The sequence below is a fragment of the Pleurodeles waltl genome, chromosome 1_2 (assembly GCF_031143425.1).
Source record: "Pleurodeles waltl isolate 20211129_DDA chromosome 1_2, aPleWal1.hap1.20221129, whole genome shotgun sequence".
Taxonomy (NCBI): Eukaryota; Metazoa; Chordata; class Amphibia; order Caudata; family Salamandridae; genus Pleurodeles; species Pleurodeles waltl.
In genome coordinates this window covers 1,017,388,472-1,017,414,262 of record NC_090437.1, presented here as the reverse complement: position 1 = coordinate 1,017,414,262, position 25,791 = coordinate 1,017,388,472, and the positions used below count along the sequence as shown (strand labels likewise).

Sequence of the window (25,791 nt, the reverse complement as noted above, 5' to 3'; positions counted from 1 at the left end):
CAGGATAGCGCTTATTAAGATGCTTTTCCTCCCCAGGCTGTTATATTTTTTCGTGAGATTGTCCCCCTACGCCTTCTTCAAGGAGCGCAACGCCTTATCGGAAACCCTGATCTGGGACAAGCAGTGTCACAGAGTTGCCATCTCAGAGTTGTAATTACCGCAGGACCAGGGTGGATTGGGAGCCCCCGTCTTTAAGGCTTATTTCCTGGAGGCACAGTTACAGTGGCTGTCATGCTGGAGAGCCAGCTGATACATGGGTGAGGCCATGGGCCCCCATGGCGTAATGGACATGGTCACAGTACGCAACCTTCTATTCCCAGGGTTGACACCCGCCTACCCCTGGCCCCTACAAGTGGTGATACTATGAACCTGTATGCTGAAGATCCACTGACTGTCTTGGGACAGACCATGTTACGCACCTAATATCCCACTGGTAGGCCTTCCCCAGTTCAATATTCAGTGTGCCATCTAGCGACATGGTCAGCAAACACAACGGGGGACCTATACCTAGAAGGTCAATTACTCACATTTGACCAACTTACCTCAGATGGTATTATACCACCAGGGCAATTTCTTACCTACCAACAGCTGTGCACCTCTATACAGACATTACAGGGGACTGTAGATGCTAAGCCTCCATATCACCCAGTCATACAGACAATATGCACCCTGGTCGACATCTCATAACCTGGCTATAGAGAGCCATAATCGCCATCCTAGACAATACCCTAACCTCACTTAGACACCATTGGGAGGCAGACCTCGGCAGGGAATGAAGTGACAAGGAATGGGAGATAGCGCTGCCAAATCCCAAGAGAGTCTCGCGTAACTCTTGCTTTAAGAATATCCAATTTCACCTATTACACAGGGCATGCCTAAAGCCAGCACAAATAAATACATATCCCACAGCGCAACTCACATGCCCAGTCTGACTCCAAAACGAGGCAGACCTCCGCCACATGCTATGGACCTGACCATCGCTTCCTCATTATTGGTCCACCATCCATGATAACCTGAGGGAAGTATTAGAACTACCTGACCTCCATATATGGGAAGCCTGTGCTTTCAGCATCTTTAAGCATAGGAAAATGCACAAAGTATGATCCTGCTTCTCGTCGTTAGCACTGCTGCTTGCAATCCGGATGATTACCTTACACTCGCGATCAACCACCCCCTGCCCCCAGTGGAAGCTTGGAGAGGTGCCATGAACAAATGGGGGGCGTCAGAGGAGGACGAGGCCTTGCGTTGGGAGGAGATACGTGCCTCTGCCATCGTCCCATCTCCAACCACTGGGTGATGGTTCTCGCCCACATTAGCCAACGTCCCCCAGACGTCGCAGTGCCACCATGAGACAGAACATCCACCACAATTTATTTCCCCCAACATACCCCGGTCCCCTGACATCGCCCCCTTGCCATGAAATAAAGGAGTAGAACTCTTGGCTCCTGTAGAAGACCCACCACCCTTTCCCCATGCCACCGCCAGAAGACTCAATACCCCCAGCTCACGTGCCCCCTTCTCCTATTTTTGGAATCTAAGCACCGAAGCCTCACAATATCCACCTCAGGGCTGGTTACCAAGGGCATGGTATATAGCCGCAATACCCTCCCCCTCCCAGTTTTAACCAGTTTCAGTTTCCAAAGGCATACAACTCCCCACTCTGTTGATCATGCAGTCCACTCATCACTATTCAGGCACACAGCATTACACACTGCAGTGTTAACACTCCAGTACTACTTAAATGTAGCAGATAACAACAAACTAACCCTTTGCCCTTGGAACCTGCATGATGAATACTGTGAATCCTATTCTTATATTGTATGCAAAATGCTTTGTTCTCTTGTTTGAATAAAACAATAAAAAAGCTTTAATTTAAAAAAGTAAAAAATTACAGCATGAATCCCCCCTAATGGGCCTAATAAGGATTACGATAGTGCAAATCTTTTATCCCCATCGTTTGTTCAGGTGGATCACAAAATCCCATACTTACTATGGTAATCTGCGAGATTCCATAGGAAAATATATTAGACCTGGGAGAAATTTATATTATGTAGGCCTGATTTGCCTAACTGTCTGAATTTCTTGTTATGCTTGTTACACAAAGTTCCTGAAATTACACTATTTCTCTAGGTCACATAATTACGCCACCGTTCATGAAATGCACAATCAAAACGCGAGCAACTTTTCTATACAACATTTTTTAGAGTGAAATGTGACAACACGCTTCGTGCTAAATTTTGGATTTTACATTCATTTCCTAAAATTATGTGTTTATACTTTGAAGCAAATTACACAAATGTTGCACACCCCTATAAAATATCTGTCTATAATCTTTAGTACTGTATTATGACAATGCACCTTTAAAATCTGTTTAAACACCTATTGTCTTTAACACATGCTTACACCATAAGTATGTCAGGCCTAATTTGATCTGTCATAATTTACATTATAAACAGCATATTCTAAAATAATCTGGCATAATGTTTCCCAGAAACCCAATATACATTTTACTACTGGCTTGACGCTGGCCTATTTAACTGTTCATAAACTGGGAACCAGCATGCATACAATTATAAAATTACAACTATGCACAAAACAATATACAACCTCTCTACAAAGGGCATAACAAGAATCATCACAGAGAAATTCTTCTACTTTCAGGGTTTGTCAGTGGGTAATCAACACCAATATACTTGCCTACTGTAGGAATCTGCAATATTACATGTAAACAAATACATGCATACAGCCTGTAAGATAGTGTGATAAAAATACACTGTTTAGGGCCTTTTGGCTTTAACAAATGCGTGTGACACTATATATGTGCTGGGCTTACTGCCTCTGTCATAACTTTTTATAATAAACAGACCAGATCTTTGGTATCTGGCATAACGTTTCCCTGCACACCAATCAGGCCTAAAGGTGTTATAATTTGCTTGTCCCCGTAAACAACTCAGGCCAATTGTACGGAGTATAAGCTTTTCCAAAGGGCATCTGTCAGTCAACACAGCCAGGCAGTTACAAATGTATACCAAATTATAGTTGGTAAATCAAAATAGATCTCTCCTAAGAGGGCTTAACAAGGATCTTACAGTACAAATCCTCTATAACCACTGTTTGTCAGAGGCGGTAACCAAAACACTTGCCTGCTATGGAAATCTGTTAGATTTCTCGTGACAAAATAACTATCCTTTGGGTTTAATACAGAGCACTACCAATTCACCCTTAAATGCCTGGATTCAGAAAATGCATTTCACAATCAATATATTAGGCCTACTACCTTTTTTTAAATCTTTCATAATAAACAATCAGGCCTATAACCTTTACCGTTGGCTTGTCATCATACCCAACTCAGATCTACTGCTTAAGGCACAGATTTTCCAATAAAGGCAACCATCAGGCATCCGATAATGACATTAGAAATATGTACAACATTACAGTTGTCACAACAGTATAAATCCCTGCTAATAGAGCCTATTAAGGATTACTGTAGTGCAAATCTTGTATCCCTATGGTTTGTTTGTGTAGGTCACCAACCCCTTGCCTTCTATGGTAATCTGTGAGATTCAGTGAAACTAAATACCTGCCTACATGCTTATTGCCTTTAAACCATGCACAGTAAGTCAGGGCTGCTTGTTTAGTCATACTTTTTTTGTAATGACCAGACCACTCCTAAGAAACACTGATGTAACTTTTCCCAGCGAATTGGTAAGGCATATAGACACTAGGCAACCAACATGCATACAATCATAAAATCACCTATGGGGATGATATTTGCTGGAAATTGTTACCTTCATCAGAAAGTTGTTGGGCACCCCCTACAAGTTGGAGGCAGGTTGTTTCATCTCTCTCCAGGCACTGGACATGGATGAGGAAAAACTCGGAGTTAGAGGAAACCAGGCTGCTCATGCTGTACTGCTAGGAGGTGGCAACCAATATCGTTGGCTGCAAGTGGGTCTAGTACCCCCTCTTTTTTCACTTGATCTCCCCTCTCTAACCCACACCAAATTTCAAGATGGGATACACCAAGCCTCTTAAGGCGGATTTACACTCTCTGCATCCGCCTGATGCTGCAGCTTTGCTAAGAACCTCAAGAACAGACTGAATTTACCCCTTATTTCTCCACAGAGAGAACCTTTTGGGTGCCAGTCTCCTGGCCCCCTTTGGACGGGCCTTCCAGATCAGTTATGGCTAAAATAATCCTCTCAAAGACCATGATGACCTTAAAATGGTGTGACAGTCTAACCCCCTCCTTGAAAACAACTTCCGGATACTGATTTTCTCAGATTACACCCTAGCCGTTCCACACACTCGGGCCTCCTTCTTGGGGGTCGACAGGAAGTTGAGAGGGATTGGAATAAAGTATGTCCTTCTTTTCCCTACCAAACTTAAAATTATGACAGACCAGAAGACTCACTTTTTCTTGGACCCTGCAAAGGCTTTGCATTGGGGGGAGGGTGAACGCACATCCAGCAAGGCAGACACAGCCTGAAATTGGTTGTGCCGCCCACCCAGACGTCTATGCTGACACTAATAGTCAGTCCGGAGATGCAACCCTGTCCCAGGAGCAAGTCAGAATGGCAGATGGTCAGCACTAGATGCAGTGGCCACCTGTCCGAACCCATCTTTTTAGCCTCCTAATGTCTTGTTGCTTTTGCTACATGTTATGAATTCTCCCCTCCAACCCTGAATTACTCCACAAACTGCTGATGACCCTCTATAACCTATAAGCACTTGATAATACCCTTCATCTGCCCATACCAATGGCTTGCCCATTTGATACACTCTCCCATGCTGTGCAGGTCGCCTTTTGACCATCCGTTACTCGTGAGAGCTCTTCCCACAAATATTGCTCTTCCCGTTAGGCTGTCCCACGATCCCCGACATCTAACTGAAGTTTGTTTGTACAGTTTGAACAACTAGCAATTTGTCCCCTTTCCCTTGTGTTCACCTTGACTAATGGTGTGTTCTTATGCAGCTGAAAACATCCCCGCATCCCCAGGATCCAGCTGAGTCATATTGGGGCCTTTCCTCAGAATCAGCATTCAAACCTGCAGGTGTTAACAGTTTATACTATGTCACAATCAGAGACATACAGCATAATTTCCTGGTATTATTAGAGGGATGCAGACACCTTCTAAAATATATGAAATCCAATCTCTCCTCAAGCATAAGGGGATTCATCAATATCATTGATACACAAATCCTATATCGCACAGACTCAGGGATAAAGGCTCCAGAAATGGAGAGGCCAGGTAATCACTACTAATTACTCAGCCTAGAGGTAAGGTATGGACTTCCCTTTTTGTCCTGTTTACAGGGCTAGACCCAGACAGACGATTTATATTACTTAGAGCCAGACTAGATGGCTCCTCTAGCCTAATTCGTAATGTCTATGACACTAACACTAATCAGCTCAGATTTCTGCAACTGTTTTAAACCCAGTTAGCTAAATTGGCACACATCCCGTGGTTGCTGGGATGGTACTTCAGTTGTGTCTTAAATGTCTTGTTAGACCGGTAGCAACCCCTCTCCCTGCTGCTCCTGTTACATCAATCGCATGATGTCTTGTCTCCTGGCTACAACAGTGGTCCTGGCACAACCCTTAGGGTCAGGCTCTATGATTTCTGCTCTCCTGTATATCACCTCTATGTTGGTCTAGATAGAATCATATATACTGCTACACTCTACCCTTCTATTTCGTCCCTGGACTATCTTGGCAGAGAGATTTCAGACCACATTCCTCTTAATACATGGACTGATTTGTGGCACAACTTCCCCGTTCCTGCTTGGCACCTACAACCAACAGCTCTTGAGTATCTGTCTCTTAAGGGAACTCTAACATAAAATCCATGAATCATTCAAGCATAATGATGTGACACCCTCCTCTCCAACAGTCATGTGGGAGGCAACCAAGGGGGACAGTAGGGGGATATGCATTCACACTCTACTGAGAGGCTGAAAAGCCATTTTGCGAGGCTTACATAAAGGTGGGAAAGCATACATTGATACTGAGAGACTGGTGGCTAAGGACCTGACACTTTGGGCCTCCTGCCTCAATTGCACAGAGGAGGCTATTTTAGTATAGCATCTGCATTGTCTCGACTACGCAGCTTACATAGCCCACACACACTCCGAGTAGGACATATCCAGTTACCTTCTAGCATGATTAATTAACAATGAGTCCAGGCAGTCTCCAGTAATGGTGCTTCACAACCCGGATGGAACCTTTCTCTATTCCCATCAGGACATACACAAAGCATTCACCACATTCTATCAAGCCCTTCATCGCTCTCCTCCTGGAGCCTCTCAGGAAGAAATATTGGTCTTCCTCGATGTAACCCCTCTTCCTAGACTGTCTCCAGACTGTCTCAAGTAGACAAGGAGGAAATCGACACGCCTATTACAGCTTAAGATATCAAGGGGGTGATTGCTGAGCTGGCAATGGGAAGACACCTGGGACCAGTGGCCTCCTGGTATATATCTATATATTAAAACCTGAGTGGATTTTATGGACTCAACCTCCTAGCGCCCTGTAGCTATTTTAAATATAAACTATAAAATTAAGTCCTAGCTGACCACATCCAAAAGATGCTTCCACGCCTATAACATGCTGATCAAAGCTACTTAGTAAAAGGATTTCTCTAAATCACTGACAGCTGCACAGAATCATGAAAGCTGCACAGTCACAGTGGCCCAGGGCTGCAGCTCTGGTATTGGACTTGGAGAATGCATTTGATACTCTTATCTTTTCTAGGTCCTAACCCAATTAGGTTTTGGAGCTCGCACTACCCAGCTGATCTGACTCTTTACTTTGAGCTCTGAGTCAAGCTTATGAGATTGTTTTTTGCTCTCATCCTGGTCAACAGGGACACTAGATAGGGTTATCCTCTCTCATATTCGCATTGGCCAATGGAACCCTTGTCCTTTTTGGGGAAAAAAATAGGAAATCCCCTAACAGACAGAATTCATGTAATCTCATGATGTACTGTTCTACCTTAAGGATCTGTTGGGGCCTACTCCAGTATCGTCCAACTCCTGCCCGAGTTTGGAGTGGTTTTGAGCCTTTGAGTAAATTGGAGTAACTCCTGTCTCTCTTTACTACGTCCTGCAGTGGCTCTTACTCATCTGGACTTGGACGACTGTCTGCTGTGCTTGGAGGATACCTTCTTTAGAAATCTGGTAATCAGTATTTTCTGTGGCAAACCAGACATACTAAATGGCAATCTGTCAGAAGCAGTGACGCGCAACTAAGCACAAGTAACTTTTTGTCTGTCTCTCCGCCTTCAGTCATAGGCCACTTGCAATCTCAAAGACGGTGATGTTTTCCCGTCTTTTATACCACTTTGCCATTCTCCCAGTGTATCTCCCTGAATGTTTTTTCAAGGCCTAAATAAGCTGTCTGAAGAGCTCATATTGCATTACTCTTGTTGCTGAGTGATGGTCTAGATGCTTCCAAATTTGCAATGGTTGACTGGGTTGGTTTGGCTGTCTGTGCGCTTTATTGAAGAACTGAGTGTTAGAGGACCCACCCCCCCTTGATCACACTACAGTCCTGGCACTGTCGACTCTGGGAACCTGCCTCGGTAATGGCATTTCCCGTCTCCCAGTGGGAGCATTGCAGTGCCTTATGACAAGTCTTTCTAGCACTAAAGGCCTTAGACCCTTAGCCCCCTCAATACCTCTACTGGGTCTTACTAAGCGGATGCAACACGTAAAAAGATATGAATTGCAATTCTGGGACCAAGTTGGTATTTCTAGTCTGGGCTATCTGTTTCAAAATGGTCATCTTCTTCCATTTCTGGCTCTTGTGGAGCAGTTTGATCTCCATGGGGCCCAGTTTCTAATCTATGGCTTCTTGTGATGCATCCTTCATACAACTTGGGCAGTGGTAGACTTAAAGCCCTTCACTCACACTTGCATGCATGCCAGGCACATGATGGGCAATGGTTGTAGTTGGCTTACTAAGCCCTAGTCATCTGTACTCAGTCCTCGATGCAAAACTCAAGCGATATCTGTGAAACTGAACTTGGTAGGACCCTGCACGACAAAGAGTGAACAAAGGTGCTGGAATGCCCACAGAGAGATTCCCGCAATGCCTGTCTAAAATTAATGAATGAAACCAATTTCATATACTTACACAGGGCTTTACTCTCTCTCCAGCAAATTAGTAGAATTTTTCCTGCCACTTCAGACTCCATTGCTACGTGTAATCTTCCAATCTTATAATGCGCTGGCACTGCCCCAGACTGCGACAGTATTTGTGGCTCAGATGACACAGAGGCTGGAAGTGATTATGGGTTTGCCCAAGATAAGGCTTCTGGAAGGCTGCTACTTTAGGACTTTACAAACAGCCAAAGAAAACCAAGACAGCAGTCCGATTCCTCGGTCTTGCACTAATCATTGCAAAAGGAACCTTAATTATGCATCAAAAAGCCTGGTACCCACTTTCAGCGGAGGCTGGTGGTTCTCCCTGGGATTAGGGGTGAGGCCTGAACCTCTTCATTCCTCCCACAGTACTAAGGCCCTCATTTCAACCTCAGAGGTCTCCTCCAGGGACCACCGAAGTTCCACTGGACCGAAGACCGGCCTTCCGCCAACCATATTATGACTGCCGGCAACCCTCCGCCCCTTTTTGGATGGAGAGCCGCCAGCAGCCATACTGGCGGTCAGCGGTGAAGTGAAGGCTGCTCCACCGCCACGTCATCAGAACACCGCCCACCGTAATACGACTCAGTATTCGGCGTGGCAGCGTTCTGGTGACGGGGTGCTGGCGGCAGAGCAGCCCCAATGGATCCCATTCCCTCCCGGAGGATCACCCGAACAGGTAAGGTGATCGCCCGTTAGGGGGTGGGGAGGAGTTTTGTGGTGTGTGCGTGCATGGGGGTGTGCGTGTGAGTGTGTAGAGGGGTTGTGTGAGGCGTGTATGCATGCAGGGGGTGTAATGTGTGTAAGGGAAATGTAACTTGTATGTATGCATGTGTGCATGTATGTGCGCGTGCGTGTAGGGGGGTGTGGGGGTTTCAATGGTGGTGGGAGGGGGCAGGGAGGGGGTCCTACTACCTTTGGGGGGTGGTAGGGGGGTTGTGGGTGTTGGGGCAGGACTCAGGGGAGGGGATCGGGGGGACCCCAATTAGTGCCAGGGAACTAATTCCCTGGCACTGGTGGTGCATACCGCCATGGATTTCGTGGCGGTAGAAAACCCCACGAAATCCATGGCGGTATCCAGGGTCCTGATACCGCCGGCGGTCTAGTGACGGCCGCCGGGCTGGAGACCGTTGTTTCCAGCCTGGCGGTTGTTACTGCCGTGGCAGGCGGTGCGGGACATTGGCGGTTTGGTATATGCCAAACCACCAATGTCATAATGGGGCGGTAATGTCCACCGGCCTGTTTGCGGTCTTACCGCCCTTTTTGCACCGTCAGCGAGGGTTGTAATGAGGGATAAAGTCTTCTCTTCACCCTTTAGTCTCCAAGACTTTTCTTTGAGTCCAGCAGAATGGTGGCAGGAAATATCTAGGCTGCGTGGCAATCCCCTGTGTGATGACCCCTCCAGAATCATTGACTCCCCCATAGCCAAACCCTCTTGACAGGATCACACTTCCCTATCCTTCAGAGGACTTCTCTGGGTAAAGTGTTAGTTACTCCTGACTAACAGCTTCTATTCAGTTTCCAGATTACAACTTCATTTATTGTAGCTTTCACTGTTTTATTGGTTTACATTTTCCTTCAAATCTAAGTTCATATAATGGGCCAGCACTTAGTGTTGTAGACTAGTTCTACAGAGTGTCCATGCTGTGGACATGTTTCTAATTCTGCTTTTTCCTACTTTATTAACAAGTGTAGCCTAATCCACTCATCTCGTGAGAATTATTGTACTGCCTTGCTTTTACCTGTTGTGGGTTTCCATTAGTACTTGGATTGGACACCCTTATTTTAGCGTTAGGCATGTGCCTTTAAATACGTAGCCACATTTTTTTTTTTTTTTTTTTTTAGCACAGCCAACTTTTAGCTCGTTGTTTCTATATTTTAATCAGCTGTCTTTTCTGAGAAGGCATAGTTGTTCACGTCGCACATTTTATCAGCCCCTCGCACGCATTCCATTTTGTGCTCTGCTCAAGGATGTCATGTTTGGTACATGATATTCGAACTAGTATTGCCGCTCCAGGAGTTAGGGAGCCAGCCCTCATTTTCTAGACATATTATTTTGTCAGGCCTGTTCTTAAAACACTGTAAGATTTGTTATATAAACACCACAGAGAACTAAGAAGGATACAAAGCATTCCAGTCATGGCCGTCCGGAAACATACACCATTCCATTGACAGTTTCGCTGATCCTGGCACTGACTCTTCAGCCATCCGGGAGGATTGCCAGCAGGCAACAGGCAGACCCTTGCCCACCTTTCAGGTATGGGTCCTTCCCATAGACAGAGATAGGCAGTAGGGTTACCACCTCCACGCTCTCCAGTTTTAGCAATTAGGGTGTAGATAGGAATCTCTAGACTTTAGGATCATACCAAGATAGTGGGGGTGTTTATTTTCTTTACTTCTTTACTTTAATGCTAACAATGATCACTGTATTATGTTTCGTCTGCCTAGTTATCGCAGCCCATTCTTTTTATAATCTGATGCAATTGGTTCAATTAATATATTGAAATTCATCTCACAAATTCCTGAAACAGATAAGTTATTATCTAGAATGTTAAAGCTAGCTTCGACCAAAACAAGGTTACCCAGTGTTGTGGATCCCACAGGCACATACATGCAGGGAGAAGTGCAGAAAAGGAGGGCCTTTTGCAGTTTCTGTAACTAGATAAGAGCGACCAAATGTACTTCAGTAAATCAGAGTAGTTCATGAACTTGCGTTCATTAGCTAGAATAGAAAAAGTTTCTTTGTCACCATAGGAAGTAGCTGAGGTGATAAAAAGTGTAAAACCTAATAAAGCTCAAGGCACTGACAGTTCTTACTGGAGGATACTGTACCTACTCTATCTAACTGCAGATTCCTCACTTTGTGAATTTCCTGAGGTGCCAGACTGTATATGGAAGATTTTTGTAGCAGCTTTCTCACATATTGATAGGTGACATCATATGGCCCTGCTGCTGGTACATCCCGCCCCGGATGTGATATCGAGGCCACTATATCTGCGCCACCTCTGAATGGGCGTCAGTTCACCAAAATACCAAGGGTAGCAGACAATTGGCTCACTTTAGCAGAATCATGGAAGCAGGACTGTTGCTACCGGTTCCATACCTCCTCCCGTCATGCTTTGCTTCTTTCCTTCAAATGGTTCTGTGGCCAGTTTGGAAGACATGTGCCTGAGGGTAGTTGGCAAACCTATGGCGTAGCTAGACAGGTTGTGCTGACCAGTGTACCACAAGCGAGGCAGATAAATACATCCCTCAGCTTACACTCACTAGGGCTAAGGCAGCTTTTTCAACTCACACATGATCCCCCTGGCCAATGTCATCCACACAAACAACATCAACATCCTCTCCTATGCTGATGACATGCAACGGATTACTTTCCCTCTCGGGCAGGTCCCCCAAATACAAGAAACAAATCCACTGCCTGCATGACTGAAGTCTCTAATTGAATGAAAGCCAAACGTCTCAGGCTCAACACTGACAAGAGAGTTGTAGTGATCTTCAGCAAGAACACTTAACCATGGGACTCCGACCCAGAACACACCCCAAGAACCCCTGAGTAATCACCAACAGTAAATTGGACATGACTGCACAAGTCAACACCATCACTGCTTCATGCTTCCACACCCTGAAGATGCTGAGGGAGATCTTCAGATGGCTCCAAAACAACATTTTTGTTTGATTCAAAATGATGTTCAGTTATGTTTTTTTTTTTTTTTTTAGCTAACTATTTTTAAAAAGGGCCCTGATCTTGGATTTTGAATATGGAATAGATTGCTTATGGGCATAAGTCTTTTTTGCACTCATTTATGTGGTTAGAGCAGGTATGTGTGTTGTTTACATTTTATATTTCATTTCATTTTTGTAATTCTAAATATTGTGATTTACATTTTGGAAGTGATGGTGCAACATAAATAAAAATATAGTGATATTGTCTTAAATATTTCTAGTTAACAAAGTGCAAGCAATTGTATACTACACCTGCTCAGTGTACAAGGAAGAAAATGAAGATGTTGTGAAAAAAGCACTGGAATTCAGAGTGGATGAAAACAAACACCACGCATACAGGTATTTTAATACAAAAATGTTATTGAAATCATGAATATTTAATAATGAAAATGAACTTCTTTAGGTTTGAACCCTCAGTCCCATACTAGAGCAGGAATGCTAATTACTTGAAAAGAGCTCTCCCGCTTTTTTAACACAGTAAAGTGAGACTTTAACCATTTACAAAGTTCCAGTGCTATCAAATGTTTTTGCATTGACACTCATGGTACTTCATAAGAGTTTATTGTAATTTTGGTGAAATGTGATCCATACTCTACCATTGTTGATGGATACAGTCTGACATGATGGAACCTAATGAACAGTTATTTAGGCTAAATTTAATAGAACTGACAAAGTCTAATCAGAGCTGAAGAATGGGGTGGATTTGGGCTGTGAGTCAGGGCAAAGTTACAATAATGCTGCTGGAAAGAGTGGAGGAGAGAAGTGAGGCACTGGACAGGCAAGGAGACACGAGTTAACTACAACAATTGTTACCTAAGGCTCACAGGACCCAAGAGAGTAATAGTTTAATAATAACAGATATTTATTTCTGCTTTGAATGTACCATTTTTATTATGCCAGATTATCTCGTCATACTCACAAGGAAACATTCCAGTCATGGTTTGATGAGTAATTTCTCATAATTACCTGTCTGAGTCCTGTTCACCATGTTGAAGAGGAACTATATAATCAATCACTGTATACCCAAAACTTTCCTTGGGGAAGGGGGGGAGAGGTTTTCTTTGGGGAATCTAGGATATTATCTCTCTGTCTAACTCAATTACACAGCTGTTATCCTACAACACAATTAAATTATCTCAGTAGTGGGAAGTTGGTAACTGTAGAAAAATCCTCTTATTTTTCTTGAAATCCCTATAAACCATGGTGGGCTCAACCGTGTCCCCCAGTGAGCTCATTTGATATTTATTTTGGATGCTTTCAGTATTGATTTTAAAAGAATCTATTTGGATTTTTGCAGATATATTTGTCGCTGCTTCCCTTTCTAGGTTCCAAAGTTTGTTTTGTGGCCACTGTGAGTCCTAGGATTTCATCAGTACTAAAGCTGTAACCCTAAATCTGTTCTATGTCAAGTCACATTTCCACTAGTCACGTAAATTATTTGTAGTACAAATATTGAGAGGAAATAAACCTGCAGTCTTCATTTGCCCAAGAGCATGGCACCTAGTAGTGTTTGCAATAATACAAGTGTACATGTGAGTATGGTTCCAATTTAACATCACATTATGACACAGAGAATAGCCCTCCACACTGCATGCAAATTGTATTCCGTTTATAATATATGGTGAAAGGTGGACATATGCATCCTTATTCTGTAGGTAACATAACACACACAGGCAATACATGTAGTATCCAGTAATACTTGTAAGGCACATACCACTGCAATCTTAAGGTAAGATACAATAGATTTAAAAAAGATCGGTCTCTCACCCTAGTTGTTGTTTAATCACACATCACAGGAACAAGTGGGGCCATGCCCCCGTAGTCATTCTGTGCAGAGTGAAAGGTAACACAGGAGTTTAGAGGTTTGGAGTCTAAATTCAGGTTCAACCTAAAAGTATTCTAAGGTAATGACTCCTTCTCTTCCAGGGGATCCTCATCAATAGTCATAAACATTGAATATTCCCGCCCTTGGCGGGGACCCCGGAGCATATATAAAATACACATATATACAGTATGAAATATGCACGAAAAATATATATAGCATTTTTAGTAGACAAATATTCATACTAAACTCATATATACATGTGTAAAACAGCAATGCAGACTATAATCATAAACAGGCTAAAATGCTTTATTTCTATGGAGTTTTTTTTATTTTTTATATTGTTCTCAAAATCACAATAAGAGAAACAATATCTACTAAAACCACACCACTGAGCCCAGGGAAATCAGCAGTAGTAATCATCAGAGAAAAAAGATAAAAAACTACATTGAAAAACACTAGAGCATTCTTAGCCAATAGGCTGCATGCAGGTTAACACAGGAGAACCATAAAAACTTTGGCACCGTGCCTTTAAGACCCTGAGCACCTCCAGTATCCCACCAGGCCTCAGGGGTGAAGGAGAGGTGACAGTTGGTTCACAGTTGGGTCAGTTCTTTTTTCCGGCTTCTTCTGAGAGGATCCTGGAGCATTGAGCTCTCAGTTTTTCTGAGTTTTTCTCAGAAAAATACTTTAGAACAGCGTTTTTTCCTACTTTACTCGACATCTAACATCATTGTCTGAGTTTTGAAGTTTTTTCCTGACAGAAAAATGCCTTCACTTTTTGTGAAATGCCCTTCCTGTGGGAAGAAGAAGGCCCAGTCAGTTCCACACACTCTCTGTATTGTGTGCTTGCCTCAGAGTCACTGCCCTGACACTTGCAAACACTGCAAGAACATGTCAAAGAGGACTCTGAAGGACAGAGAAAAGATCAGGCTTCATGGGCTTCACGAGAGGCAGAAATCATCATCCTCTTCGCTTCCCAGGCAACCAGCAGGCCATTCTCAGGAGAGACAGGCTAGATCGACGTCAGCAGGTAGGAAGATACCTGTTTGTTCCCCGTCGACGTCGTCGCTGCCACCATCTCACTGCCATAGATCGCCGTCGACGGCGACCCGATAGACGTCGAAGGATACGGCGTCGAGAGGACATGGCCATCGCAGGGGCATATCTCCGTCGACTGCAACCCGCCGATCGACGTCGAGCCATCACCGGCGTGCCCATTCGCCGCCGAAGGCCTCGCACCCCTCGACGTCAAGAGAGACGACGTCGAAATCTCCCCAGCAGCGAGAGCGAGGACATCTGCCGTCGGCCGTCCACCGCTCGACGTCGAGGCACACGGCGGTGAGCAGGTCGCGATCCAGAGATCGCCGTTCGACGTCAAGACACTCAACGTCGAGACACTCAACGTCAAAACAAGAAACAACCGGCGGCGCTCCCTTCGACGTCATTACGGCTGTCGACGTCGACACAGGTTTTACCTGTCTTGCAGGGAACAGAACATCGGCTTCCGCCAGCAGATAAGACCACTCCATCTCCAGTGGTCTCCATAAGAAGTGGTTCATTTCGGTCGAGAGCAGCATCGTCGGGGCATGTCTCACCCATCAATTTGTCACCAAGATGGTTGGAGAGCCTTAACAGACCAACGGCCTCCCCGGATTCACAGAATTCACGGATGTACTCTCCTACTGCCTCTCTCCCGAGAACACCATCACCAACAGCGTGGGCAGGACGGGCTCGTTCTGCTTCTCGCCAGCCGACCACGAGGCCTGAGCGCCCTGCTACAGCGTCTCGCAGCAGGTCACGTTCCCAGCGACGATCTAGGTCACGATCAAGACACAGAAGGTCACCCTCTTGGTCATCGTCAGGGTCATCCGTCAGACGATACTCCCCCACCTTAACAGATTCTCCACCAGCTAGGGTTTCACCGGTGGACGACATCACTACTTTTAATGAGGTGCTTGTCAGGGGAGCACAGAAGCTAAACATAGAGGTTCCAGAACCATCAACCTCCTCATCAGTCATTTTTGAAACTCTACAGCATAGAGCGGTTTCAAAAAAGCAACTGCCGCTAGTGCCTGGTCTGTTGCAGCCAACCATGGACACCTTTTTAGCGCCAGCCACCCTCAAATCACTCCTGCTAGGATTTTGAAAAAATATAAAGCGCCTGAACAAGATCCTTTATTTCTCAGAACGGATCCGTCGCCGGGCTCAGTCATATTGGCCGCAGCCCAAAAAACTCACTCAGTGGCATCATCCTCCACAGTTCCACCGGACAAAGAGAGCAGACATCTAGACTCTCTGGAGAGAAAAATGTCCAGCACGGCGGCATCTATGATGAAGGTCTCCAGCGCGTCTGCACTCCTAGGCAGATATGACCGTTCACTGTGGGACTCTCTCAACAGGTTCACAGAAAAATTGCCTAGAGAGGACAGGCAGGACTTCCAAGAGATCCTTCAAGAGGGATGTCTGGTCTCCAACAGGTCATCAGCGCAGCGGCAGATGGGGCAGACTTAGCTGCACATGGGTACGCACACGGGAACTGTGCAAGAAGGTCTTCATGGTTGAGACTGACTGGATTAAAACAGGAAGCACAACAGCGCATCCTAAATCTTCCATTCAACGGGAACTCGCTGTTTGGTACCCATATGGACGAAGAAATGGCGCGCATGAAGACGGAAGTGGACACCATGAGGGCAGTAGGCCTGGAGAGGAAGAAGGACTTCAGGCGAAGGTATAGGCCTTATGACAGGCGCCCTTTCCAGCAGAGGGTTCAAACCCCTCACTGGTCCCAGAGGCCACAGCAGAGGCAAGGACGCCCGTTTTTTCAGTCTCGTAAGGCCACAAGGGAACGAGGGTCAAGTAGACCACAACAGTCCACACCCAAAGCGCCGGCCAAGCAATGAGGACTCGCTTCCCTTAACACTGTGCACCACTCCGGTGGGGGGAAGTATCACAGACTTTATTCACAAGTGGCGTACTATCACAAAAGACAAATGGGTGCTCAACATTGTCGAGAATGGCTACTCTCTTCTTTTCCGGCAACCTCCACCGCAAAGAGGCTCTCGCTCTTTTACGAAAGAAGGCAATAGAAAAAGTTCCATTCGCGCACAGAGGGAAGGGGGTTTACTCCTGTTATTTTCTGGTGGCAAAAAAAGGCCGAGAGGGCATTTTCAGACCAATTCTGGACTTACGGCTTCTGAACAAGTACATAAGAAAGCAAAAGTTCAGGATGCTGGCTCTTCACCAGATTTTCCCTCAGCTACATCAGGGAGACTGGATGTGCTCCATCGACCTGCAGGATGCATACTTTCACATCCCGATAGTTCCCAAGCATCGGAAATTCCTGCGCTTCCAGATAGCCTCACAGCACTATCAGTTCAAAGTGCTACCATTTGGCCTGAAATCTGCCCCGCGTTTTCTCGAAATGCGTGGCAGTGGTAGCGGCACATCTACGAAAACAAAAAATCTTCATTTACCCATACCTAGACGACTGGCTACTGAAAGCCTCCTCTCCGGAGCAGGCGAGAACCCATCGGGACATTGTGCTCAAGGTTTTCGAGTCTCTAGGTCTTCAAGTCAACTACCAAAAGTCCACCTTGATTCCAACGCAGAACCTCCACTACCTGGGAGCAATACTAAACACAGAGCTCCAAAGAGTGTATCCTTCGGAGGAACGACTATTATCAATAAAGAAAAAGTGTCAAGACCTGTTAAAATCCGACGCACCTACGGCCCGTCAGGTGGCATCTCTGCTGGGCTCCATGGCATCATGCATTTTCATTGTTCCGAATGCCAGACTACATATGAGGCCCCTCCAAGAGGCGTTGGAAAACAACTGGAGCCAAAGGACAGGTCGCTGGGAGGATAGAGTGCGGCTGCCGATAGTAGCACGTCAGTCATTGAAATGGTGGAGACCTCACCTATCAGTAGGGGCTCCGTTTCACCAGGTAATTCCATCCGACACTCTGGTAACGGATGCGTCTCTTCAGGGATGGGGGGCTCATCTAGGTCCCCTTCAAGCTCAGGGCCTGTGGTCCGACAACGAAAGGAAGTACCACATCAATCTGCTGGAGCTCAGAGCGGTCCATCTGGCTCTCAAGTCTTTTGCTCCATCGATTCAGGGGAAATCTCTCCTAATACAAACGGACAATACAACCACAATGTATTATTTGAACAGACAAGGGGGAACGAGATCCCTACCCCTATCTCGGGAGTCCCAAAACAATCTGGCATTGGCTCCAGGCCAGAGGAATGTCGCTTACAGCGGTTCACCTACCAGGTCAACAAAACATGGAAGCAGATTTCCTGAGCAGACACCTAGAGGACGCCCACGATTGGGTCCTACACGGCAAAGTCGTCGAAGACATCTTCGATCAATGGGGTCGGCCTCAATTGGATCTCTTCGCAGACGAGGTAAACAAGAAATGCCCAGACTTCGCGTCCAGGTTCTACCGTCCGGGATCTCGAGGGAATGCCCTGTTGATCGACTGGTCAGGGATATTTCTCTACGCTTTTCCACCGATCCCCCTCATACCGGCAGTGATCAACAAACTTTACAGATCCAGCACCAGAATGATTCTCATAGCTCCGCAATGGCCCCGTCAGTTCTGGTACACAGATCTCCTCAACCTATCGGAACAACCTCACAGGAGGCTGCCGTGCAGACCGGATCTTCTGAGCAGGATGGAGGGCAGGGTACTACACCCCAACGTACCCTCTCTGAGCTTGATAGCATGGCTCCTGAATTCCTGCAGTATGGGCACCTAGGGCTCTCGCAGGAGTGCATGAACATCTTGAAGGAGTCCAGACAACCTTCCACGCGGCGTTCTTACGCGTTTAAGTGGAAGAGGTTCTACATATGGTGCTGTCAGCAAGGTCAGAATCCCATACGGGCTCAGGAGGAGGTCATACTGTCTTACTTACTCCATCTGGCAAAATCCGGTCTGCAGGTATCATCTATTAAGGTACATTTATCTGCCATTCCAGCCTATCGTAAATCACCTTCTCAGGAATCCTTCTTTACGAAACCAGTAGTCAAGGATTTCTTAGAAGGTTTGAAAAAGGGTTTTCCGCCCATTCAGAAACCCTCCCCTCCATGGGAGCTGAACATAGTACTGTCAAAACTTATGGGCCCTCCTTTCGAACCTATACACAAAGCCTCTTTGCAACACCTGACGTGGAAGACGGCTTTTTTGGTAGCCATTACTTCCGCAAGGAGGGTCAGTGAAATTCAGGCTTTGTCCTCCAAAGAACCGTACACAGTCTTTCACGACAATAGAGTAGTTCTGCGAACTCACCCATCATTCTTACCGAAGGTGGTGTCAGAATTCCACATCAATCAGACTATTTCTCTACCAACTTTCTTCCCCAATCCGGAGACTCCGGCGGAGAAAGCGTTGCACTCCCTAGATCTGAAAAGAGTGCTAAAATTTTATTTGGATAAAACAAAGTTGATTAGACATTCCAACCACTTGTTTATTAATTATGGTCATTTAAGAACAGGAGAGGCAGCATCTAAACGAATCATATCAAGATGGATAGTTTCTTCTATTGTTAATGCATACCAGTTGGCTAACAAACAACTACTTGCTAGACCTAAAGCGCATTCCACAAGAGGAAAAGCGGCTACTGCTGCCCTCCTTAATAATGTTCCAATATCTGAAATTTGTAAGGCTGCTACATGGAAGTCTGTACATACATTTACTAGACATTACTGTTTGGACTCAGATGCAAGAGCAGACGCCCAAGTGGGGCAAGCTTCTCTAAGAAATTTGTTTGCATGATACATATCTATTCCTGCACTTCTATTGGACAGTCCGCAGAGTCAAGGGATGGGCTTGCTAATCTATTCAAAGTTTATGACTATTGATGAGGATCCCCTGGAAGAGAAGGATAAGTTACTTAGCTGTAAATCCTAGTTCTCTTCCAGGGGTATCCTCATCAAAGTCATAAACAACCCACCCTCCTCCCCGGACGCACGTCTCCTAGAAGTACAGGACACAATATCTTTCGATTTGGCTACACAGCTTGTCACCGTAATAAAGTACTGACCTAACTGTGAACCAACTGTCACCTCTCCTTCACCCCTGAGGCATGGTGGGATACTGGAGGTGCTCAGGGTCTTAAAGGCACAGTGCCAAAGTTTTTATGGTTCTCCTGTGTTAACCTGCATGCAGCCTATTGGCTAAGAATGCTCTAGTGTTTTTCAATGTCGTTTTTTCTCTTTTTTCTCTGATGATTACTACTGCTGATTTCCCTGGGCTCAGTGGTGTGGTTTTAGTAGATATTTTTTCTCTTATTGTAATTTTGAGAACAATTAAAAAAATTAAAAAAAACTCCATAGAAATACAGCATTTTAGCCTGTTTATGATTATAGTCTGCATTGCTGTCTTACACATGTATATATGAGTTTAGTATGAAAATGTGTCTACTAAAAATGCTATATATATTTTTCGTGCATATTTCATACTGAATATATGTGTATTTTATATATGCTCTGGGGTCCCCGCACAAGGGCGGGAATATTCAATGTTTATGACTTTGATGAGGATACCCCTGGAAGAGAACTAGGATTTACAGGTAAGTAACTTATCCTTGTTGTTCCCCTGTTACTCAATCCGTTAGGGGTGCAATGTTGTACTTTGAACTATTCTTACACATTGTTGTTCAGAGCTGCAGGTATCACATTGGTATCTGAGCATGCACTTCATGGACAGTGTGCATGACGTTGAGCTGTGTAAGCAACCCCCTCAGAGTACTTGGAATGGTAGTTCCATTCTTGTCTTTGTCACCTCTAGTTTTGATTGCTGTGGTGTGGAGAGAACTTTTATCATGGTCAAAAATTTGTTTGAAAGTTTTTTTTTTTTTTTTTAACCATCGTCTCTATCTGTGGTAGTGCAGCGTAGCAATTTTTCATATATATCAAGGAGACCATCTATATGGGAGACCACCTACACATTTGATTGTGTTCGTAGAATGCATGTTATTGTTTTAATAATTATTATAAATGTTACAAATGGGGTCTCTGGTTGGCAGTCAGTTTGCTCTCTGTCCAAGCAGGGACCCTCACTCTAGTCAGGGTAATGGAGATACACACCTAGGATAACCCCTGCTCACCCCCTTGTAAGCTTGGCACAAGCAGTCAGGCTTATCTCAGAGGCAATGTGTAAGGTATTTGTACAAACACACACAGTGAAAATACAATAAAATCACTCAACACCAGTTTAGAACACTAGCCAATATTTATCTCAGTTAAGCAAGACCAAAACAACAAAAATCCAACTTACACAAGCAAAGTTAAGAATGTTCAAAGATTAAAGTTCGACATAGCGCTTAGAAACACAAAATGCTTCAATTTGTTGTTATCACGGCTGCGGGATGTCAGGCCTGCAATATCAGTCGGGTTGTTGCACTCCAGCGGGGACCATGGCTTTGGTTGCAGGTGGCATCACAGGGTCAGGTAGCGGCATCAGACTGGGCATTTTCCAAAGTCGGTGCACTTGGTATTTCTTGGTTTTCAACCAGCTTTTACTCCCAAGAGCCCAGAAACTGGAGTAGGTGCCACCTGGCAAGTTCGAGTCCACAGCAAGTGAACCCAGAGGCTGGTTGGTGAAGTCTTTGCTGTCCTTAAGACTTCTTAAAAGGAGGCAAGCTCAGTCCAAGCCCTTGGAGAAACTTCACAAGCAGGATACACAGCAAAGTCCAGTCTTTGCAAAGTCCAGTCTTTGCCCTCTCTAAGGCGGAAGCAGCAACTGCAGGCCACACAGCAAAGGGGCAGTACTACTCCTCCATCTCTTCAGCTCTTCTCTTCAGAGGTTCCTCTTGATCCAGAAGTGTTCTAAAACTCTGGGGTACTGGGTCAACTACTTATACCCATTTCTGCCTTTGAATAAGACAAACTTCAAAGGAAAGTCTCTGTTGTTGACAAGATCCTTCCTTGCCCAGGCCTGGACCCAGATACACACCAGTGGGTCGGAGACCGCATTGTGTGAGGACAGTCACAGCCCTTTCAGGTGCAGGTTTCAGCTCCTCCCTCCCAACTCTAGCCCAGGAGACTCAGCAGGATATACAGGACACACCTCAGCTCCCTTTGTGTCACTGTCTAGAGGGAATTCACAAACAGCCCATCTGTCAGTCTGACCCAGATGTGGATTCCACAGGCAGGCATAGGCACAGAATGGTTAAACAAGAAAATGCCCACTTTCTAAAAGTGACATTTTATCTAAAAAGTATCTCTACCGAAAGATGTATTTTTAAATTGTGAGTTTGGAGCCCCCAAACTCCATATCTCTATCTGCTCCCAATGGGAAACTGCACTGAAAAGATATTTAAAGGCAGTCCTCATGTTACCCTATGGAAGGGATAGGCCTTGCAATAGTGAAAAAAAATTTGGTAGCATTTCACTATCAGGACATGTAAAACACACCAGTACATGTCCTGCCTTATAAATACACTGCACCCTGCCCATGGGGCTACCTAGAGCCTACCTTAGAGGTGACTTACATGTAGTAAAAGGGAAAGTTTGGGCCTTGGCAGGGTACACTTGCCAGGTCAAATTGGCTGTGCAAGACTGCCCATACAGACACTGCAGTGGCAGGTATGAGGCATGTTTACACGCCTACTTATGTGGGTGGCAAAATCTGTGCTGCAGGCCCACTATTGGATTTTGATTTACAGGCCCCGGGTACCTCTATTGCACTTTACTAGGGATTTACTAGTAAATCAGATATGCCAATCATGATTAAACCAGTCACAAATACAGGGTCCTGAAGCCAAGTAAAACTGGTCAGAAAAAATAGGAGGAAGGAGGCAAAAGGTTTAGGGATGACCCTGCAGAAAGGGCCAGGTCCGACAATAAACTACTGTGAAAGACAAATTAAATTGTCCTGCTCTCGTTTTTAGACTATTAGTCATGAACTTATCCCATCTGTGTGCTGATATCCTGATCGGGGGAATGGGAAGGGCAGTGACCCCCCCAACACGAAGGGGCCGATGTATTTCCTAACAAGATGAGGGTGTAAGTTAAAGAGCTATCCTAGAAAGTGTTGAATACTGATTATGTTGAATTTGTTTACTATAACTGGGCTTCTTTCTACTTGTTCCAATGTGATATAGTATTTATAGTGAATTTAGATGGTCTCAAGGAATTTCATCATTCCACTGATATTAGTTTTGAATCTATATACCCATCCTTGTTCCCTTTCAAGTACACACTTTGTTATGTTGCTATGTTGTGATATTTTTTCAATAATGACCTAAGTAAGATCGTTATAAGAATACCCCTTTATCACATAAGAAACAGGAACTGTGTTTTAGCCAAGGCCAGAAAATAAGAATGACAGTTCCCTAAAAGGGGACGGTCTAACAGACAGCAGAATATCAGTTTCATCACTCTTTAACTTCAGCTGATTCAAACAGAGCTAAGTTTTGACTTTGGCAAATGAGTCAGGCAGTTTGGAGGCGCAGCTGGTAAAACCACCCAAGATTTTTGATTTATTTCGCTTTTTGCACCTATTGAGATACTACCAAGCTGCACAGCTGTTATATATGGTTGAATGGCACCGACCCATGACAAAGAAATACTGGTGCTTTATTGACCAAGTGGTGGCGGGGGTCCACATCTGGAATGTGCCATGGTTGCAGAAGAAACACAGACCACCTGGGGTATATGTCTCACCGATTCTGAGGGCCACAATGAATGCATGGGACAGGGTGCAAGTTATGAAAGGATTCTCCACACCGGTGTCCCCACAGACACCAATCATTGGCAACTCTGACCCCCCCCCCCTGCACTTGACGAACTGGACTTCTTGTCCTGGCAGGAAGTGAATTGCAAGAGGATAGGTGACCTCTTTGATGAGGACAGTGCCAAGAACTTCAACAACCTCCGAAAGGGGTACGGTCTTCCGACCTCTGCCTACTGGCCGACATTTATACCTTCTTGACTACAACACCCACACTCTCCATGACACCGACGAGACACAGATGGGAGAGGGAATGCGAGCGCAATTTTATGGATCGGGAGTGGTGTGATGTCCTTCACCGAGCGCGGGTCACAGCACATGCTATGAATACCGAATAAATGTTTCTGAAAATAGCCCACTACATGCACTACATACCTGCAGGGGTAGCCCAGTGGAGGGCACACGGCGATGGCGAGTGCTGGCGTCAGTGTGGACAGAAAGGTACACTCACCCATATATTATGGCATTGCCCAGGGATCGCCTCCTTTTGGCAATCCGTCCTCATCGCAATTGATGACATGTATAACACAGCCATGCAGCGTTTTCCAAGTTACGTATTGCTGGGCCTTCCCAATCCTCAAACATACCCACTCCGCACACCTAAGGGTAGAGCCGTTACCCTGGCGCTGGGGGCTGCTAAACAACTACTGATTTTCCACTGGGGTACTGTGACCATTCCCACTCACAACGACTGGCTGCATAGGCTATGGGCTCTTATGGGCATGGAAAAACTGACAGCTGCAGTTACGGGCCGCTGCCCCTCTTCGATAAAACATGGTGACCATGTATACAGTACCTGCCAGACGAATTTCGGGAACTAATCTGCTCTTCCTACCTGCACATACTTTGACTAACGAACTCTCCCCAAAGCTCCCGCTAACTAGACTGACTGTTGAGACTCTAGGTTTTTCACATCCGCACTGAACGTCTTGAGACCGTACGCTGAGTGGGGTACATTTCGAGATATAGGTGCAGCACCCACCTTCCTTGACCCCCCCCTCCACCTTCCCCCTTTCTCATGTTATCTGTTTCCCGACCAGCCAGTGGTTGTAGGTGGGTGTACTGTATTGTTCTTGTCTTATAAAATCAATAAAAAAGATTTAAACCATATTTCGCTTTTTGTCTGAATTTGTAAAGTGGCAAAAGCCAAACGACTGGATGAGGTTAGCCAGTGGGAGAATGTAACTGTTAAAGAAGCGTGTGGACAAAATGGAGCCTGGGGAGTCCAAAGGCATTAGATCTAACAGAAGAAGTAAGGGAGGAAACAATTTGTAGAGATAAGTTAAGAAGTATCCATGGCATAAAAGGGCCAAGTCTTGGACACAGAGATCCACAAGCCTTGATATCATTATGTGGTGTTCCACAGTAGTCTCGAAGCAGCAAAAAAACAGGAGTTAAATTAAAGCAGTCGGAATGCCATCAGCGCAGTGATGCAGCTTATCTAGGGCAGCCATCACAACCATCTGTGTACTACACCACTGCGTGAGCCCAATTGTATTAAATAAAATTATTATGTTCTATATGATCAGCTAGCTGGTGAATACTGCCCTTTCTGACAGCTTAGCCAAATAAGGGAGTTTGGAGATGGCTGATAATTAGACAGTCTTTCAGGATCAAAGCCGGATTTTTTCAGTAGTGGACATATGCAAGCAAGTGTTTAATTGCTGGGAATTTTCTTTGATGATAACAAAGTATTAAGAATAGATCCAGCTTTGCCCTGTTCCAAAAGCTGGTGGTTTTGATGCAGCTTCACTGGAAGGATATCTGCTGAGGGTCCAGAATGTCTGAATGTCTGCTATTGCATACCAATCCTCTACACTAAGACTGAGGAAGCAAGTCAGAGACCTAGTTGGATGGGCTCAAACACATGTAAGTAGATGGAGTATTTATGCTTGAGACAATTTTTAGATTATGAAAGCATTAAACTAAGAACAGAATACTTGGGTAAATGATTATTATATGTATCCATGAAATTGGATGGAAAGGTCCAATTCCCTTTTGCCTATGAGACTGATGAGTGACAGTTAGGTTTACCTAACTTTTATAGGTCTCAAAAACCATCCCTAAAAATGTTGCCTTTGTACAGCTGACTGCAGGTGTATTTTAGTCTCTTTCCAAACCCAGAAGACAACACTATTAGTATAATGCCACGGGGAACATTTAGGGGCCAAGTCATGAAGAACGCCCGTGACTACTTAGGCTTAACAAGGGCATAAACATGTCAACTAATTGAAACAGCACGAAGGACCCTTGCAAAAACGAATTACCAAAGTTTGTTGCATTTCTGTTGCTTGAGCAGCAAAATGCTCAGAAGCATGTCCAAAAATGTAAGATATTATCCCATGTCGTGGCATA

General features: G+C 45.0%; 1 protein-coding gene across 3 annotated transcripts in view; it reads left to right on the top strand.

Moving 5' to 3' along the window:
* NSUN7 (NOP2/Sun RNA methyltransferase family member 7) overlaps nt 1-25,791 on the top strand; it is a 1,148,229-nt gene that overhangs the window by 847,906 nt on the left and 274,532 nt on the right. For all 3 annotated transcript variants that reach the window (XM_069201939.1, XM_069201936.1, XM_069201945.1), the window contains one exon: nt 12,093-12,210. In XM_069201939.1, coding sequence (XP_069058040.1) covers nt 12,093-12,210 — 118 coding nt within the window. The remainder of the gene's footprint in view (nt 1-12,092; nt 12,211-25,791) is intronic.